Source organism: Gavialis gangeticus, unplaced genomic scaffold (assembly GCF_001723915.1).
Source record: "Gavialis gangeticus isolate Ggan-Ray unplaced genomic scaffold, GavGan_comp1, whole genome shotgun sequence".
In the NCBI taxonomy this organism is placed as follows: Eukaryota; Metazoa; Chordata; order Crocodylia; family Gavialidae; genus Gavialis; species Gavialis gangeticus.
This window is the reverse complement of record NW_017728997.1, coordinates 9,927,207-9,947,455: the sequence shown is the minus strand read 5'-3', so window position 1 is coordinate 9,947,455 and position 20,249 is coordinate 9,927,207. Positions and strand designations below refer to the sequence as shown.

The window sequence follows — 20,249 nt, the reverse complement described above, 5'->3', positions numbered from 1 at the left end:
CCCCCCCCCCCCCCCCCCCCCCCCCCCGATTCTTTAAGCCTGGACCTTTGTTATATCTAACAGAGTGAAAATTGAGGCTTTCACTAAGGCTTTCTGACAGTAGCTAACAAATCAAAATAAAACTCAGCTTCTCTCATAAGAAATGTTCTCTTTTTCTCTTGGCATTTTCTTTTCATGAGTCAAGTCCTAACGAAAAAGGCAGCTTATAGTTTTAACATGTATTAGCAGGTTCAGGCTTAGGTGGATTCGCTACTCATGTATATCTTAACCCATTAACTTGTGTTTAGAACTCTTTTCCTAAAGATGATATGCCTTTTAGAAGGTACAACTTTCCTGCAAATACACCAATTATGTATTTATAGGTAGTACTACCAAAACATATTACATGGAAACAGTTGACAAAAAATCCGTTGCTCACTCCTAAGCATTTGAAGACTGAAAGCATTTAAGTTTCTGGAGGGTTTTTTGATGCACAAGGATTTTTTAAAGACCAATTGTATTATTCATATGTTAATCTCCCATGTATTGATAGTGAAAGTAGAAGCGACAGTGTCCAGAGTAAGAGCACTGATATTCTGTGCCATAAGAAAATATAGTGCAAAGGAAATTGCAAAATGTTTTCAGAATTTGAGCTCTTAAATTTAAACTGATACTAAAATAAATCTATAAGAAGCATAGAAGAGCATGAGAAGAGAAAAATATCACTACTGAAGTTATTTTAAACTAATTTGGTAACTGTTATTCTTTGCTGGTTTTTTTACTCTATCTACTTGTTCAAGTTTAGCATGAGATAATATACATGGGTGCCTATACATAAGCAGCAAGGCTGCTCCCACTTGCTGTAATTGCTGCACATTGGAGCAGGCTTACTGTAATTACCATGCTCCAGCGGACTCCAGCTTCTTGTGTATCAGCATCTCTGCACTTAAAAACGGCAGCGTGAGTGCTTTAACTAGAGCTCATCAAACAAGCTTTAGTTAAAGCAACTGCGCCACCATTATTAAGTGCGGAGACGCTGGTACACAAGACGCTTCAGGCGCTTTAATCAGAGTGGCTCTGAGGGCGGTTCTAATTAAAGTGCCTCCCCTTCCTCTCCTCTTCCTACCCAAAGCACCTGTATAAATGCTGTATGTGCCCGAAAGCTTGCAAAGAACAGTTTCCCAGCAATTAAGTTGGTCTAGCAAAAGATAACATATTTACCCAAATAATCTTGCCTGGGCTAATATATATGGTTTTGAGATGAATGTTGTCTCAGTTACAATTAATTAGAATTTTGCCATCAGCTATGGCACTGTGAAGTTTTTATACCCCAGTCTTTTCCGAAACAGTCTAAGAAGTTTCTTTCACTTTGACCTCCATCACTAGCACTTCAGGTACAATTTTTGCGGGGTACAAAATTTTTCAAAATACCAAATAATGCCAGAACTTTGTATAGAAAAGCATGAGCATGGACATAGTATTAATACTTATGGATGTCCAAAAATAGTCCATTGTAAATCTATTGAAATACACTATGCAGTTTATTTTCCAAAGCCTTTAATCAGTGTCTGTTTCCTAAAGCTGGCATGTAAAATAGATGCTGTCTTGGAAGACTTGCTTGTCTGAATTTTCCAAGAGTTCTAGTGATTAAATCTATTTCAGTTGTGCTTCCTCAATGGGCTTTACACCAGCAAAGTGAAATTGAACTTTTTCATACTGCTGGGAAGTCCTGGTTCTTGCAGTGCGTGTGTTGCAGAGGGCAGGAAGGACAAATGGGGAAAGGAAGTGGTTAACACTAAGTAGGCTTATCTCTTACTTTAAAAGGCCACATTCTCTCTTGAATAAATCCATGCTGGAATCAACTAAATGTTTATATTCATTTTCTTTTTCATTTTATCTCATTGTGAGCAAAGTCAACAAGAATGCTAGATGAAGACTAATAAGCAGTACTGTTCCTCCCATCTGTCACAGTACATATTAGGTGAAGCATTAATTTGTGTAATGTTACATTATTTTCAGGTTTTCTTGTTTTTTGCATCTTCATATATTAGGGACTTTTGCTTTCAGATAGATTTTACTACTTTTATTACTGTGTCTTGTTATTACTGTATCTTGATACAGAATATTCTACTTTCTCAGTAAAGCTGTGTTTATCAAGCTGACTGAGTCATCAAGCTAATAGGGGTGTGTGGAGGTGTTAAAAACTTATCTCTTCTTCCCTGCAACAAAGTTCTCTTGTTTCCTTCCTGGTCTTTTGAATCCATAAATCAGTAGTATACCTTTCTCTGTTTCTTTTTTTTTTCTTTTTGCTTTCTTTATAGTGTGTTATTCTTTTCAGAGCAGCAGGCATCTTCTTACAATTTAAAACAAGTAACTTGATAATTAACTCCTGAATTTCTGTGAAATCTAAAAGTTGCCATCCAACCAGGGCTCCTTGAATTCCATTATTTTAAGGGCATAGCTAGTTTTAGAGGTGCTGAATTTCTGGAGAACTATGCTATTTTTAATAACACTTTTAAACTCTGAAGCAGTTGAAGAAAGATTAAGGGATCATTGCAGAACCTTTATTTCAGATTTCAGCTCTGAATTTTTTTGCTTTGCTCTTCAGGTTATTTTAGACATCGTTCTGATTTTACTTTCCATTGGCATTACTGAAGTTTACAGTTTGTTTTGGCAAATTTAAGATCCCATCTATTCTGTATAAACTGTTAAATGAGCTGACTACACAGTAGTCTGTGAAGTGATTAAAACAAAGTGTAAGTTCTTGTAGTGTGGGCAGACCTGAAACTTAATTATATTTTAGGCCATGCTGCAGTTTTGAAATTCAGCTTTCAAACACAGTTAAGAACATTTTGGTCTACGCTTAAGACCCACAGACTTGTAGTAAAGTTAGGGACTTATGTGTTATAGTCAGTGAGATGCCACACTGCCCCAATGCATTTTTTTTTTAAGAAGACACCAGGTAATATAATCCAAGGAAGAGTACCTCTTAGGGAACGTGCACCAGAGTAGGTATTATTTTTGTAGAGGTGATTGGTGAATCCCAACTAGTGCTACCTGCCAGAGAGTCGACACCTGAGCAGAGATGGTAATGATGGGTGCATACACGTATACTAACTTTCTGACAGTTAAGCGGACTTAACTTTTTAAAGTCGACTGAACTGCCAGAGCATATACTCACATGTGGAGCAGAGTCTACTTAAATACAGTGCAAGATAATACACCTTTGCGGTGTATTATCTTGAGTCACATTAGTTTAACTGGCATAGCTCACAAGATGGCTGCCACCCTGTCAGGGAGCTGTGTGTGTACACTTTGGTGTGGCTTAAGTCAGTTTAGTCCTCACCTTATCTTAAGTTGACTTAGTATGTGCATATACACCTTGTGTGGTGATTGTGGGGAGTGTAGGATTTTCTTTTCCATTCAGAAATATTTTTTTATACTACTTTTCAGAAATTCTTGGATACTTTGGGGGGATTTTGTAAACCCTTCAAAACTCTTTTTTTTTTTTTTTTTTCCTTTTCCTGTTGAAAATCTGAAATCTGATTGTACCAGGGAGGATACTTTAAAATTAACAAAATTGAAGATAAAACCCCATATCTGCTGATGAGCAGCAAATGTTTTAAGTGGGATTAAATGAGTGGGGACGGGGGAGAGACTTCCTATATCTCACAGTAGTTAAAAAAATGAAGGCAGGGGAGGAGGGGGAGAGATGCTTTCCCAGTTTCATCAGTATCCTCTTAAGAAAGTGGGCAGTGAAGAAAAAGATTGAAAAGGGAGTCTTACATTGGTGCTTTATTCCCCACCTTCTTAAGAGGCTTGCAGAAGGCAGGGCGGACTGGCTCCTTAGAGGTATTACAGTCACCAAAGAGGTGAGAGTAATACCATGATTGGGCTTCTTTTGTATGCAGTGAAACTTTGGATTTTCTCTGTATGTTTGGGGAGAGTAATTTATTGCTTCATGTATAATATTGCACAACATGATGATGTAAGAGTGTTTTAAAGGAATGATGCATTATGGGTATTGGTTTCAATCAAAACAGCAGTAGATTGCTAAGTGAACAACTAGTTTCCTTATATATTTAAAAGCTGTTGTAAGGAAGCCATGGCAACAGTATGAATGAAAACTTGAGCCAAATCAAGTTATGGGTTAAAGTGATCTGGGTCATTCCTAGGTTAGGAACAAACAATGGTTTAACTACTAAACTCAATTGGCTAACTTAATGGCAACCTTGACAAATCATTTTACTTTAAACCTACTTTCTTTTATGTAGTGTAGTTACAGCCACAAATCTGTGAGCAGTTACTAAATGAGGTGATCTATGTTTGCTTGCTTTCTCTCTCCCTTTCTCTCTTTCTCTTTTTCCATGTCCATCAGATTTGTTTCTAACATTTCTCATATTCACCCTTTTCTCTGTAGGCCTGGTGCGGTGCAGTAGAGGTCACTTTCCTGGAATGCTGGGATCTCTTCTCTTTGGCCCCATGGCCTTCCTTCTACCTCCAACCCAGGCAACTAACATGCACCATCCTGTTGTATTGCTCTGAATATATTTTTCCTAAACATCTTCTGTCTTTTCCTATAAATTTCAGTAATGTAAGGGTGGTGTAGCCATGATGGTCCGGAAACTATGCTAAGGGCAAGGATTTCTTAGGGTGGTATCTTTTATTGGACCAAGTATGTCATTGAAATACAGTTAGAGAAGTTTGAAATGCAAGGTATTTTTTTCATTAGGTTTGTGTCTGCCTTAAATTCTTGTTTTCAGTGTATATGCTTAAATCCTTACCACCTATTTCCTATCTTTTTACTTAATCTCTTCTCACTTGTTTTATTTGCCCCACACCCTTTTGCTTTTTTTATGTTGTTCCTGAACTTGAAATGATACTCCTTTTGTCTGTTTGCATTGTTTTCAGAAACCACTTTCTTTTGCTTTGCTTATCGTTAGTAACTTTTTGCTAACTGCTTCCTCTTTGGTCTGTCTTTTAAAAAAATCTCAGCCTAAGATAGTGCTACAAAACAAGCATGTTAATTGCTACTCCTGTGATTAGCACAGACACCAAAGGTTTTTTTAAATTTAAAAAACATAGTGTCTTATTTTGATTCTCAAGATAGTTTGGTTTCTTAAACTAAGATTTTTTCCATGACACACACTACTTTGTCATACTAAAGTGTGTTTACTTCAATGTTTATTACTGCACTATTTTTAAACTTTGACTTTTCAATCCCTGTGTTGCAATATCCTGTCAAGATGCTCTTACTTCAAATATCACAATGGATAAGGAAATCTTGAAGCATAGCTTCTTTACTTCAGTATGTACTTAGAGCCTGCTTTTTTCCTCCTGAAAGCATTTGGATCCCGAGAGAGTTGTTTTTTGTCAGCTGTAAGTCTTCACAAATGAATCCTTTGTGGAGCAGAGAATCTCCATGCAGATGCCTCATTTGGGTTTGCTCTTATTTATTGTGTTTTTTTCCCTAAATTATTCTTCATTATGTAGGAATTTCATGTTTTTAATCTCAGTTCAGCTGTTTGGTAGAAGCTTTATGCACTTCAAAATCTTGTCTTTCTTGGGGGCAGATGTATTTGATTCAACACTGTTACAGAACACTTAACGTTTTGAAATCTTTTGATCTCAGTTTTAACTAAGGGAGGGGATCCTCAAGGTGTGTTTGATCTGTAGTGTTCCCTGTTGTTTGAAACTGAAATCAGGTCATCCACAATTTATTTTCCTTCCTGATTACTGTGTTGGCTACTAGAGTTTGCCAAACTCCAGGACTCTACTGTGTTGGTATTTTAGAAAACATTGGAGTATTTGGGCTTTTTACGAAAAAGCTGGGTGAGTAAACAGCATGCTGGGAACACAAAGCTGATGATAAAGCCTGCCTCCTTTGAAAGGCCTAATGGTCAAGTGCTGGGTTTGCCAGTTGATTTGTTCAGCCACCAGAATGGCATTGAATTGATTTACAAAAGCGAGGTTGTTTCCATGTGCATATTCCAGGTAGGTGTGCCAGTGCTGGTATCTAGGAAGGTCAAATGTACATCCAAAACTTAAACAGGGCCTGGGGGTAAAGTTGAATAGCTTTGCCAGTAGGTGCAGCTAAAGCACAAACAAATATGCTTTGAGTAAAGCAGGGAATAGATTCAGGGAAGTGGTGTGTTCAAGACTGTTTCTAAACAAGGTACTTAATTTGTTTCGTGGCATCTAGGCACATGGATGTTTTTCCCATTCCTGTACAGGAATTCTGTTTGGAATGGGTTGTTTTTTCTGCCTTTTATTCTGTGTCTTGGCAACTCCTTGCACCTGTTCATTAGTTGCCAGCTCTCCCTGCTGGCAGACCTGGATTATTGCACGCTTACGGTTTTGTTGTCTTCTTTCTTTTGTAGTGATGTAGTTAGCTGTGTTTTGTTTTGTGCCAGCGGATTTCAGTATTTTATTTGGGGTGTGTGTGGGGGGGTGTTGCTGTTCTCTCCTCTTCCAGCCTAGTAGCCTCTTTGTGCCAGAGCTTCTCCAACTTATTTTTTGAGGGAATCTTGGACTTGAATCTGTCACCATGGTTGATCTTTACACAGGGTTTTGTTTCAAAGGGGCTCTAGTTCTGACAGCCTTATGAGGCTGCAGCTTAGTAGAAGAACATTTTATAGCTGCTGGAGGCCACTTTACCTTCCCTGTTCCCCAGCATGGCACGCACATCAGTGCTTTCTTTCAGCTTAGGCTAGTTTACATTGTAGTGGCTGCCTCTACAGCAGCAGCAGGGTGGTAGTGGGCCAGCAGATTTTTTGGCCACCAGAACTGCACCAGTTCTTCTGAATAGAAGAAGTTGCCTTCTGCTGGCAGAGTAGTGTCCGTAACTGTGTAGTGTCATCAGTTTGTCAGCTGCAGGGGATGATCTCTTCATAATTTCAGCCTGTAATAATTATACCAGCAGAACGGTGTTGTGTAGTCAAAGGATAAATCAAATGTGCTAAAGTGCCAAATTCAGAGATAAAAAGATGGGGAGAAGGAGGAGTGAACAGCGCTGTCCTGAGCCAATTCTCACCCTGCTCTGCATCTGTTCTCTGGTGCGCTCTCTCTTGCCCTCCCCCTTCTACTCTGGTGTCAAGTCACTTCCAGTGAGTGGTTCCCAGTTTAGCTGTAGCTACAACTCGAGGAGTAATTCTGCACTGGCATGCAGCTCATTTAATCGGTCTCTCCAAACTCAGTGTTTTGTGGTTCACAGATGGGCAGAGATCTGTCAGAGCCTCAAAAACAGAAGGTCTGAATATATCTTTGCAGCCTTTCAGAGTCATAGTCACGAATGCAGGTTATGATATTCACCTGTAAAGGTTAAAGTAATATTTCCAAAAACTAATATTTTAACTTTTTATGGTATTCTGTTTTAGTATGGCTTAACCAACTGGAAAGGTAACTGGTAGAGTCAGTTTTTCTGTTTACTTTCTCACTGCCATTCTCATCTATTTGATTTGGTATTTTAGTTAAGAGGTTTGCAACTTTTTTTTCCTTTTCAGAAGGGGGATATTTTTAGGATTTCCTCTGGTAGCCAGAAGAGGCATGCTAAATCTGTTACTCTTTTCTATTTAAAGTACAGGAACCTTTTATTTTAAACTTTGTTGCATTTCTATTTTTTTCCTTAATTATATATTAAAAACACCAGTATATCATACTTGCCTCTTTAGGAGGAGCCATTTGAGCTATATTCTTCCCTCTTCAAGCCATGCATTTGTTTTTCTGTCTTAATTTTCTGGTTGTCCTTAACAGTAACATGGTACTCCTTTTTTCCAGTTCAAAAGGCCTAAATATGACTGTCAACTAGCCAGAAGGCTTTGCAATAAGCAACATTTTCAAAGGCAGGGGTTCTCAGCCTTCTTAGACATGGGGGCACAGCTCAGAGCTATTAGCTTTCACTGTTTTTTTTGTTTTGTTTTTGACCATGGAAAAATAATAGAGCATTTCTTTTATTGCAAACCACTCTAAAGGATCATGACAAGTTAAAATGTTTTTGGCACTATGTATTCCTGGTTAATATTTCTAGATTTATCTTGTGAACAGTGTGTGGATGTTTGCCCACCTAACAGTGTTAATATTCTGCAATACCTTTTTGAGATTCACCAGGTTAGAGGTTGATTATGTTGTCTTGCTGCATGCAAACCAATCGGTTTGTTGTCAAACTTGTATGTGTTATTGCTAAGCTAGTAGGCTAACTTCCTCTTCCTTCTTCACTTTCAGTTTGTTTTTCTTTTTTAAAAATTAGTGCTCCATCACATTATTACTTGTTTTGTTCAACCCATCTCCTGGCATGCCTCAGCAGGCCTTGACTGAAATGGACTCTAACAGAATTGTAAAAGTGATTAATATATTTTTATCTTGATCCATGAGGAAGTTCTCTGTTCTGAAGTAGTCTGAAATGTGTTGCAGTGCAAGTTCTTTATGGCAGGGGTACCTAAACTGTGCTGCACATACCCCTGTAGGTACACAAGACTTCTCTGGGTAGTACGTGGGGAAAAATTGTGTAATGGCGGATTTAATAGTCATTAAAGTAGTAATTGGCATTTAAGAACTTAAAATATGTAAAGTATGCTGGTAGGGGTTTTTGGGTAGCTGGTAAATCTTGAAGGGGATATGCAATAAGAAAAAGCTTGGGAACCTCTGTTTTATGGTATTCAGTATAGAAAGGCTGAGTCTGTTTGTTCATAACATGCTGTTCAGGAAATTGCTGTCTTTGTATATATTGTAGTGTTCCAAAAACCTATTACAGTTTCATTGGCCTCAAACTTGCATTGAAGTTGTAAGGTAAAAAGCACTTTGGAAGGAGGTTCTTTTGAAGTTACTTAAAATAAACTAAGAGCCAGACTTCTGAAGTCAACTATCTAAAAATACTTAAGCACCAACAAATCTAGAAGACTGATAGCTTGTGGCAGCAGAAGTACAGTATCCAACAGGGCTGTGCGAAGCTTCAGTAGCTGATTAGATTTGGCCTGATGCAGGGACCGAATCTTTGAATCAAATTGGTAAAAGCATCCGAATCGATTCTGAAGCTTTTCCAAAAAGATTCTTCTGTAGACTAAACAGGCAGCTGACAGCTGCCCTCCAGCTGGTAAATTTGTTGGGGAAAAGAATGTGTGTGGGGGAGGGAGAGATTGGGGCGGGGAAAAGCTGCCCAGGGGGGGGGGGGGGATGTTCCTCGGGGAGGGGGGCAAGAGGGCATGGGATGCGGGTGCAGTAGTGCTGGGAGCCGGGGCTCTGCCCTGCTGCCGCTCGCCCGGGGGAAGGGGTGGGATGCGGGCACAGCTCCAGGCGGAAGGGGCCAAGCGGCAGGAGGGCATAGTCCTGGCTCCCAGCACTGCTGTGCCGACATCCCACGCTCCTGGTTTTTCTGCGCCGGCTGGCAAGCAGTGACAGGGCAGAGCCCCCACTCCCAACATTGATACGGGCACAGCAATGCTGGGAGTGGGGGCTATGCCCTGCTGCTGCCTGGAGTGAGCCATGCCTGAATTGTGCCCCCCATCCCCCTCCACATTGGCTGGGCAAGTGGCAGCAGGACATAGTCCTCGCAGCTCCCTGGGGCAGAGGCAGGCACAGCCAGAGGAGCCACAGGAGAAGCCCCCAGGGCTGCCCTGCCCAGCCCCATCCCCCACCCAGCCCAGCCCAGCCTCCCAGCACTTAAAAAAAACAAAAAAACAAAACAAAAATCCCTGCACTCACTGGCTCTGGCACTGATGATCAGGGCCTTTGAGGCCTTGTGGCAGAGACCCCCATGGAGTGGGGTGCAGTGGGGATTGCCCCCCTTCCCTGCCTGGCACCCCTGTGGCAGCTGCCTCATGGCAGGGGTGCAGCACAGCTCGGCAGGGGACCGTGCCCTGTCTGAGAGCTGGGGCAGCTCCATGCATCAGCTGGAGCCCAGTACTGCTCAGCCCCAGCTCCCAGGCAGTGCACAGCTCCCTGCTGAGCCATGCTGCACCTGTGCCATGGGGCAGCTGCCATATGGGTGCCAGGCAGGAGGGTGATACCCACTGCCCTGCGCTGCGCTGCGCTGCACACAGGGGCTCTGCCACAAGCTCCCAATCACTGCTGCTGCTGCTGGTGAGTGTGGGGCTTTATTTTATTTTATTTTTTTAAAGTGCAGGGGCTGGGCTGGGGCCAGGCAGGGCAGCCATGGGGGCTTCTCCCATGGCTTCCCCTGCCCGGGGAATGGTAGGCACACCTAGAGGAGCCGCAGGAGAACCTGAAGCCGCTCAGCTGTGCCTGCCTCTCCCCAGCCGATCCAAATCTCTCTGAATCGGCGCTGAATCTTACGAAGCTGATTTGGCTGAATCGCTTCAGGACAGTGATTTGAATCGCTGTTCTCCAAATTGGCTGAGTCCAAATCGAGTACTTCCCTATTTACACAGGCCTAGTATCCAATCTGTTGTAATATCGTTAACAAATGAACACAGGATGCAGCGCCAATCTGTTTTACAGGCACTGTTACCAGTAACTATGGAAGAGAGTGGGTGTCCGGGGGGACGGGATTTAAGTGTAGTTCAGCCCTATTCTGTTATTGTCAGATTGGTTTGTTGACCATGGGTGCTTCTACAGGAGATGCTTACTGCGCATTGTCCTAATAACATTATGCAGTAGTGTGACACAGCAAGGACCATGCTAATATCATCCTGTGCAGTGTTATTAGGTGAATGCACAGTTAGTGTCACTAAATAACCGTGTGCCAGTGCTACTGTGCAGTAAGTTTAGGTACTACACATTTAGTTGGTGCTTTAAGGAAGTACTAAACTAAATGTACAATATGTAAGGTGCATTAATGAACGTGTAGACATGCCCAGTGTGAACCAGAAGAGGGCTGATTGCGGTAATATGAGTATTTTGTTATGCAAGTGAAAATAAAAACCGTGCTTGCTGCTAGGTGGCTCTTTTGAAGTAAAAATTAAAAGCGTTCAAGCCTTAGGGTATGGGGTTATGCGCCATTTTTTACAACATGGCCTATAAGACTCATACATAAATATAAGCTTGAATAATGGAAGGTAGATTTCTAAATGGCTTCAGTTTGCTCATCAAAATGCTTATAGTTATAGTGACCTTTATTTTAAGACTTGCATAGATTTCAGTCAGGTATATAGAGAGCTGTAAGGGCCAAATATGGTTAAAATAATCAGTATTTTCTTCAGTGGTAGATTCCACAGTATTTATGTTGTACAATAGCACCTGAAAGTCCCAAGTAGGATCAGCAATCAGTATGCTAGGTGTTATGCAAATATAACAGAAGATGGCTACTGTCTACAAAGTGTTCAGTCCAGTAGTTGGTAAATCAGTTGCACATTTGTGTTCAACTCTGATAACGCAGAAGAACATTTAAAGTCCTAAAATTTACATTTAGAAATAATTTTGACATCCTTGTTAATGCTAAAAGCATTTCATTTTGTCCTGTCTACCTAGGAATAATATGAAATGCTTAGTTTATGGCTTTTTGGCTGTAGTTGGTACTTAAATGTATACAATTTTTAGAATTCTCTGAATAAATATTATGCTTTTCTCTGGTTTTGCTTTGCTCTAACACGTCTGTGTTGCAAGTGTGTTATTTTTTTTGTTTTTACCTTTTTATTTAGGGTTCAGTGGTCTCAGTTTAAAGGCTATTTTATTTTCAAACTGGAGAAAGTGATGGATGATTTCAGAACTTCTGCCCCTGAGCCACGAGGCCCTCCTAATCCCAATGTGGAGTATATTCCCTTCGAAGAGATGAAGGAACGCATTCTGAAAATTGTCACCGGATTTAATGGGTATGTAACTTTTCAAATCCAACCTCATTTGTTGATTTATGCCATTTTTATTGTTTCACATCTTACAGTTCCTTAACCTTTGTGTTACGGTAGTGACTTCCATATTCTCATTCTGTTGATAACATATGTCATAAATAGGTGACTTCAGCCACCACTGTCTGTACCAATTAAAGATATCATTGAACTTTCAAATATATTTTTTTTATAACTCTTCACATCTTGTGGCATTTGTCAGTTGTTTTGAAATGTGGGATTAATTTTATTTAACAGGCATTATTAATGTAATAAAAAATGTATATAGAAGAAGTACATTTATAGTTTTAAAATAAGGCTTTAACACACCTTGAGGTATTTGGCTTTTTTTAAGAACATAAGTCATCAGTGTTTGTCCCTGTATTTTTCTTGTGACAGGTTAGTAGCTCAGCAAAAAAACAAAACTAACTACAAGGCACAATACAACAACAGGACAAATTGTTGAACTTTATGGGTTTGTATTTGTAGGTCAAAACAACCATATGTTCAGTGGTTGTAAAAGATACTTTTAGAATTTGAAGGATTGTCAATCATATCTCTAGTATTAAGTGTATTGTTGCTGATTATTACGTTTGTACAAAGGTCTTTTTATTTTATTTTATTTTTGAAGCCTTGATTCTTTATAAATAAATTGATTTTTCTCCATGAACGTCTACTCTCTTATTTGGTATATATCCTTTTTATGACCTTTAAAGTACTTTTACATACCTCAATGGAGTCACAAACTCATCAATTGACCGGTTTGTGTTGGCACCTTTGCCTCTTGAAAAATTGAATGGTTTGGTATTTTGCGATTTATCAGAGAATGGATATATCAGAACTTTTTTCCATGTTAGCCCTGAAATTGCAAACATTAAAGGTTCTGGGAACTCCTGCAGTTTCGTATGATCGAGTTCAGATGTGATTTTTTTTTTTCTTTTTTTTCTTGAAATGCTTTTGTTCATATACAGAAAGCTTCAGGTATATTTACTTGTAGATTGACTTATGGCAAATCTTAATACCAAAGATTTCTACTGAAACCTATATTTTGGAAAAGGAAATTTAACGTAGTTTTCACTGGCTAGTATTAATACTTGGGATACTTTCACTTCTTCAGTGAAGAATCCATACGTGCATCTGGGGTTCATGTTTTCAGTATGTCAGAGCTATTTTTGCTAATGTTGCACTGCTTACCAATACTCAGCCCTCGCAAACAGGGAAGATAAATATCATGACAAACATGGTATCATGTAGCTCCAAAGCATGCTTGGCAGAACCCCCAGGGGACTGAGCCTTTTCTACTGTTGAAGTTTTCCTTCTTGCCGCCCAGTTTCGAAGCGTTACTTGCTGCAACACTAAGGAAGAATTCCAACATTGTTTGTCACGTGTTCTTTTAAATGTTTAAAACCGCAAAGTGCCTCCAGGAGGAGGTTTTATAATAATGCTCCTAAAAAAACTGTTAAAAATGTGCATTTCACAATCATGAATGTGGCAAAATTCAGTGTAGCAGTTTAGACAGCTGTAATGAGTCTACAATCCTTAAACCATCAGTCGTAGGTTTCTATATCAAAGCATGTAACAAAACAGGCCATAGTTTGTGCATTCTCTTATCTCTTGTTTTGTAGCTCTGTTTTGCTATATCACCATCAGTAATTAAACTGCTTCAGTTTATTGTAAATTTAATCAAAATTAGCCTACGCCTGGCTCCTACAGCTCAACATACATATAAAACTACTGAAACTATAGAGTCAGAGGTTTAGGAAAAAAGGGTAAATGCATTGTTTCATGGGATTTTGTTTCCTTTGGCAGAATCCTACTTCTGTTACTGGAGTTTGTTGTTTGCCTCTTTGCTAGCTGTCTGAATGCTGATGTGGCAGTGCATATTTCAGCCCTGTGTGTCAGTCTGTATCTGTTTGGCAGTGCCTGGTGTACTTGCAGAACCAGGTTCTTTTAACTCGCTCAAGACCTTTACATGTCTTCAAATAAATTCTTAGAAGATTTCATTCTTTTCCCTCTATTCTAGTAAAACTGGAAGACTTTTTCAAGAGCACCTTTTGGAAAGCTTGGATATTGTGAAGGATTCTACAGAACAAAAAAGAAATGTTGTTGTTACTGATAGGGCTTTTGAGATGTGCTCCCTGGTACTTTTGTTAGTCAGTTAGGGGCTCCGACTGCTTTAAAACAGTTGTGATGATGGCCTACTTAATTGTTTTCAGATGTGTCTATCCATGACCCTCACTTTTACTAATTTAGGTCGCTTCATTTCTTGGATACCATGGTGATAAGTACCTTCAGGAAAATAGAAACAAAGCTTAGGCTGGAACTTGCAACTTGCACACTTACACTTCTAAACCTATTTTGATAAATGGGTGCAACTCTGCTAGTATAAACAATCAGATTTGTTTAAGTTCGTGCGCAAAATTGCATCATTTTTTTTTGAATTTAGTAACCTAATTTAAAATCATGATTTAGACTAGCTTATTTTTATCTTTTGGTCAACTGTAACTGAAGTGCCTCTGGAAGCTTGCTAATTAAAAACTCATTTTACAGGAAACATTATTTTGGAGTGAATTTCTTTTACAGGAAGTGATATTATGATATATAGTGCCATCTACAGTGCATTAAGCAAAGTTCTCCACTTTTACAGAAATTTTCCAGGGACTAGTACTTGTTTTTAGCCAGGAATATTATATCACAGTGAAGCTTGTAGCTGAGTTGATTGTAAATCATTTCCCTCTGTACTTTGAAGTTGCTGAGCTTATTTCATGGAATTTATCACCCGAGTAGCCAGAATTCCACTGAGTCTCATGAGCTATTTCATCTCTTTCTAATCTTCATTCCAAGTGTCCATTATTCAGGAAAGATAAATGAAAAGGGATTTCATGAATTTTCACCTCTTCCTATCCTACTGCTAAAGCGAATTCATAACTCTGTAAATGGATGTTTAATAAACTTCCATTTTTAATTTTACAGTTTAAAGATTAGTGCTATTTCCCTATGTGTTTTCCAGTTACCTGCCTTTCACAGCAAATTGATCTCTAAACACTTTTGCACAGCTTTAATTATGCTGATCTGTGTGACTGAGTTTGCAAATCATTTAAATCTTTCAGTGTGGTGGGGTCCTACATACTTAGCGCTTGAGAGGATGATTGAAAATACTGAGGGGCAGCAAAATGAAGTGGTACCCGGCAAGGATTTTCTGGTTTGCCATCTTTCTGACTAAAACAAATTCCCCACAGCTGTAGAATAATATGAATAACTTGATCAATAGCAAAGATGTTGGAGTGGAAGATGCAGGATTCAGACTGTTGCCAGGACTGGAGTCTTCCTAATGAGAAAGTTGAACAACAATAAACACACTTGCCTGTTCACGACAAGGTGAGAAAAATAGCCAAAAAACCATTCTAGGTCACAGTAGGAACATCAGTGACATACATGTAGGGAAATATCTTTTTATCTAAATATCAGAACATTCATTAAATGGCTAACTTTCTCATGTGCTCTTTTACACAAAAGTGAATATCTGTTCTGGAAATGTTTTTGTGCTGTTGCTGGATCACTGCTTTAGCAAGCCTTACATGTATTATGCTATCATTTCTGGCACTTGAGGCTGACCCCCTATAACTGGCTCAGATCCACAAAGAATAACCTGCCAAGTCTGACAGTTTGTTTTTGTTCCTCAGGAGTGAAATAAAGAACAGGTTCTGTATGTCATGATTTGGGTGTATGATCGTAGTAGATACTTATTGATCAGCATTACTGTTTGCTAGCTGTACTGTCTGAGGCATTTGGAGGTAGGTTGGAAATGCTGGTGAACATTTCTATTGTAGGCTTGTATTGCAGTATACTTGTTAGTGGTTTTACATTAAGGTTTATACTCCCTTCTCGGAACCATAATACTGTATCATAATACAGTGAAGCATCAGCACAGCACGGTGGGTGATGCTTTCTTTCCATTGTTATGAAACATAGTGGGCCATTAGAGCCTTCCAGTAGGGTTTATGCCAGTGACTGATCACATTGGTTGCAAATGTTTCTTCCAAGTTGCTATATTTTTGGTGAAGAGTTGGTTAAATGTGTGTTTGAAAAAAGAAATATTTAATGAAATAGGCTTCTTTGTCTCAGTTTGTGGAATAGTTTCTTTATTGCAGACTCAAATTTATTAAATTACCATAATTTTGGGAAACTGATACTTTTGTTTCACTGTTGCGAACATCAAATGTAGGACCAAGTCGAATGTATTTACATTGACACAACAAGTGTAAACTCTTCATTTGGGAGTCTTTTATATTTCTCATATTGAAAATATACAACCTGAAGAATAAGAATTATGAAACACTTTCTACTAGCTTCATTTTTTCCAGGTGTAGTGATTTCAAACTCAGATAAGCATTCTAATAGCACAGAACTTCTAGAAAATTGGGCAACAAAATAGATCTACTGTAAGTTGATATGCAATAAATGTTACCTGGCAGCCCTTACAAGATGATCGGCTAACATTAAATTTGTAAATGTATGAGTACTTATTAGGCATTGCATATGTGCAGTATATTTAACTTGCTGTAGCTAATATTTGACTAATGTGAAGTCAAGTGCAGAATTGCTGAATAGAGACTGCATGTATATGGACATATTTGTGTAGAGGCTTAGCACATCTGTTTGTTTGTATATACTTAAAAGACAGCAAAAACAGTAATTACACTTGGGATGTTTACATTTGGATGAGGAAAATGGAATATATTTAAAAATGGTATATATAACCATTAAAGTTTTTTACCTGGTGTACTAATTAAAAACTTAAAGCATTTATTATAAAGACACATTGTATGATCAAAATAACTACAGTTTGAGAGCCACTTCTTGTTTTAAGTCTTAGAAGCATGTGAAGCTTGAAACTGTTCTACTTTTTATGTACTATCCAATAAATATAATCTTAAACAGCTACTGTTACTGACTTTGTTTCCTGAATTGAATCCTGCCTGTTCCTTACTAGAGTAGCCTTGAAAATGTGTGACTTTTGGGATGGTGTCTTATTACACATGGTTTTGTTGGTAAAACTTTTCTAATTTGCTAACTGCATATACAAATGAGAAATATGTAACTTAGTTACAGCTATCCTGATTGTCACCACTAACTTTCCAGAAACTTTCAGTACTGGTTGAAACCTTTTTTAGCCTACAGGGGAAACAGTAATGCTGTTTCTCCCTCACAATCTTTAACGTGCAGTATGCAATCTTAACTGTTTTAAATGTATTTTATTGCAGTATTCCCTTTACTATTCAGCGGCTCTGTGAGTTGCTGACAGATCCAAGACGGAATTATACAGGAACTGACAAGTTTCTCAGAGGAGTGGAAAAGGTATGTTTGTCTTCAGATGTATCACAGCTAAGTTGTAACTACCCTCTGAATAATAGTTAAATATGACGTTTGTTGGCTTCATTACTGCTGAAAACATGGTTTGCTCTTTAAAAGTTGAAACAAATGCAAAAAAAAAAGTTATAAAACATACCTCTGACTAAAAAAACATGAACTCTGGGCTAGGTCTGCCACTGTTCTTAGTCGGTCCTTGACACGCCAACTGTTCATAGAAGACATAATGCCATTTGTGATATAGACTCCCAGCAGTAAACAACCAACTAATTTAGACTCTGTTCACAGTCTTTTGGGTGGTTTAATTGTTTGACATTTGTTTTTTTACTGCAGCTCAGTTTTGGCCTTAAAGTTTGGAGGAATGCTTTAGTGAATAGGACTGGCGCTCATGTATTATTAATCCTCAAGTTTAGAGCCCCTTTCAGGATCAGAAATGTTTCCTTTTTCTTTTTTCTAAATTGACAATATGTTTTTTGTTGTAGAATGTCATGGTTGTCAGCTGTGTGTATCCATCTTCAGAGTAAGTGCAAACTTTTCTTTCAGCTACAGACTTTAGGTTTATATTAGTGGGCTTTTGTCTGTCTTGTGTTCTCTGTTGCTGGCAGTAGTGTTGAATTACCTTGCCAACAGTAAGACATGCATGACAAAAATTTAGCTACTATTATCAATTGGTTAAACAAGTAGTAAACAAATTCTGTTGTGCATGTTGCTTGTTTTACCCCTCTAGTAACTTTGGAGTGAAGAACAAGTTTCATAATCCAAATATATAGCACAATTGACTTTTTAAAATAAAAAAATAATAAATGTTCTGATAAATCTGTGTCATTGCTTGTTTTTAGACTGGCATAAGTTGCACTTCACAACTGATGCAATTAATTTGGGAGGAGGGCAAGGGAATCTAGTTTCATGTCTTCCACAGCTTTAATAGTTTAAAGAGTAATTCCATCTTTCCTGTTGTTATTCTCAGGGCTTTCCTGCATGGGGCTGTTTAAATTATTGTTCTCCAGTACCTCATGTTGCTTTACCTTATAGTAGTAAAGGTATGGGCACACTCCAGCTGGGACTTCAATGCAACACTTACAGGTTTAATCTGGATACAGTGGTTAAAAATAGCAGGAAGATCCAGTGGTCAATGCTTCAACAGGGCCTAACCACTTGAGTTAGATACCCAGGTCCTTAGTGGCCTGCTAAAGTGTGTGCTGCCCTGGCTTCACTGCTGTTGATACATAAGCTTACTAAATTCAAAGTAGCTCAATTTGTCTACTTGGATACACTTTCCAGCTTTAATGTACACCTGTCTTATAGACATGTGATAGCTATATATTCCTATGTAAGCAAAATAGCTCCCTGAGTAGCCTCTTTTCAGCACCAGGAGTACCTTTGTCTAATTCTAGGTCACTGTGGAAATAGATTCAGGTAAAACATAAAGAAGTGCCAGTTAGTGCCAATTAAGAGAGACCTTGCTAAGAGCTACTTTGCAATAGCTTGTACTTTAAAATTACTTGACAACTTGTTGCACGCAGTAGCTTTCATAGATTTTTAGGGTTGGAAGGGACCTCAGTAGATTGAGTCTGACCCCTTGCCCCGGGCCGGAAAGTGCTGGGGTCAGATGACCCCAGCCAGGTGTTTGTTGCATAGATAAGCTTCAAGTCTGTGTGCATTAAAGATTGCAACATTAGATTGGGCCTAGAGAAAATGAAGGGGGAGTTGAAGGATTCAAAGTTCTAGCATTTTAATATATATAATTGTCACAGAGGGAAAAGTGATTTGACTGTAGAGTGCTGTCTAAAAATGGAGAGTCCAAGGTATCTGCTAGCTCAGTCTTTCCGGGCCTAGAGTAGTACTTTTCTCAACTGCATCCAAATTTCCCCATCACAACATTAATAAAAATGATTTAGGCAAAATTCAGGAAGGAGTTTCTCTGATGCCTTATCTGAAGGCATGGCTGTGGAGAATTGAAAGTCATCACAAAGTGGTAAGATCTGAATGTGTTCTTGCTTGGAGGCCTGGAAAAGCAGTTCTGTGGGTAATCTCTTTCCCATAAAGAGGAGATTGAAAGGGAGAAGTTCCCTTTCAATGAAGTTTTGGGGAAGAAAGGGGTTATCTTTCGCATAAATGCCATGGTTACACTTGAATTTTATTCAGGCCACAAAGAAATGGTTTCTGTCAAGCTTAATCTTTGAAGCTACAGTTCAGCAAAGATTTATGCATGTGATTATCCTCCTGTTTAAAGGGAACATGAGGATTTTGAGGAAGATACTCTTGTCATAAGAGAGATGACAATGCACTGAAGTAGAGGCTCCAATTATTTAAGTCAGCTTAACTGTAAAATAAATTCAGAAAATATACCCTGTTTATGCTATTTTAATTAAGGAGACTTAAAGTCTTAATAGCTCATGATTTATTATATTGCTAAATATAACTTTTTTGATTTCTTGTAGGAAAAATAATTCCAATAGTTTAAACAGGATGAATGGTGTAATGTTTCCAGGAAATTCACCGGGTTATTCAGACAGGTAAGTTTAGTAGTATCAAGAATCAATGTGCTTATTTTGGAGGGGAGCAAGCAGGATGTAGAAATCTTCTCTGGTTTTGGAAGTAACTGGCCAAGAGAACTTCCCAGACTGTATGGCAGCATCCTGCTTACTGATTCAGATTTTTTTTTTTTTGTATCCAGTTCATATAAAGATGGAATGTTCTGCATGTTGCTTGTTGAATAATGCAGCTTTTGGCAATGAAAATGTATTAGCATGTTTCAGATTCTCTGAAACTAGAATGTATCTAATCGTTGTCTATGTGTAAGAAATTACTTTGCTAAAGGGATAAGTTTCTTTTTCCTTTTTCTTTTTTTAAGATCTAACATAAATGGTCCTGGAACTCCCAGACCAGTAAATCGACCGAAGGTTTCCTTGTCAGCTCCTATGACGACAAATGGATTGCCTGACAGCACAGAACATAAAGAGTCAAACTTACAGCAAGCAGAAGAAAAAAACCACAGGTTGGTGATAAATGTAGAGATTTAATTATTCTCATGCTTTTTCACTTACTTTAAATTTTTTGTATAGAATTTTAAGTTGTTTTTTGTTTTTGTTTTTTTGCTCAGTATCAATCATGCATGTTTCAGAA

At 38.6% G+C, this 20,249-nt stretch overlaps 1 protein-coding gene across 2 annotated transcripts in view; it reads left to right on the top strand.

Moving 5' to 3' along the window:
• PPP4R2 (protein phosphatase 4 regulatory subunit 2) overlaps nucleotides 1–20,249 on the top strand; it is a 40,944-nt gene that overhangs the window by 15,735 nt on the left and 4,960 nt on the right. For both annotated transcript variants that reach the window (XM_019504739.1, XM_019504740.1), the window contains 5 exons: nucleotides 11,571–11,741; nucleotides 17,018–17,111; nucleotides 17,606–17,643; nucleotides 19,565–19,639; nucleotides 19,978–20,121. In XM_019504739.1, the coding sequence (XP_019360284.1) occupies nucleotides 11,571–11,741; nucleotides 17,018–17,111; nucleotides 17,606–17,643; nucleotides 19,565–19,639; nucleotides 19,978–20,121 (522 nt within the window). The remainder of the gene's footprint in view (nucleotides 1–11,570; nucleotides 11,742–17,017; nucleotides 17,112–17,605; nucleotides 17,644–19,564; nucleotides 19,640–19,977; nucleotides 20,122–20,249) is intronic.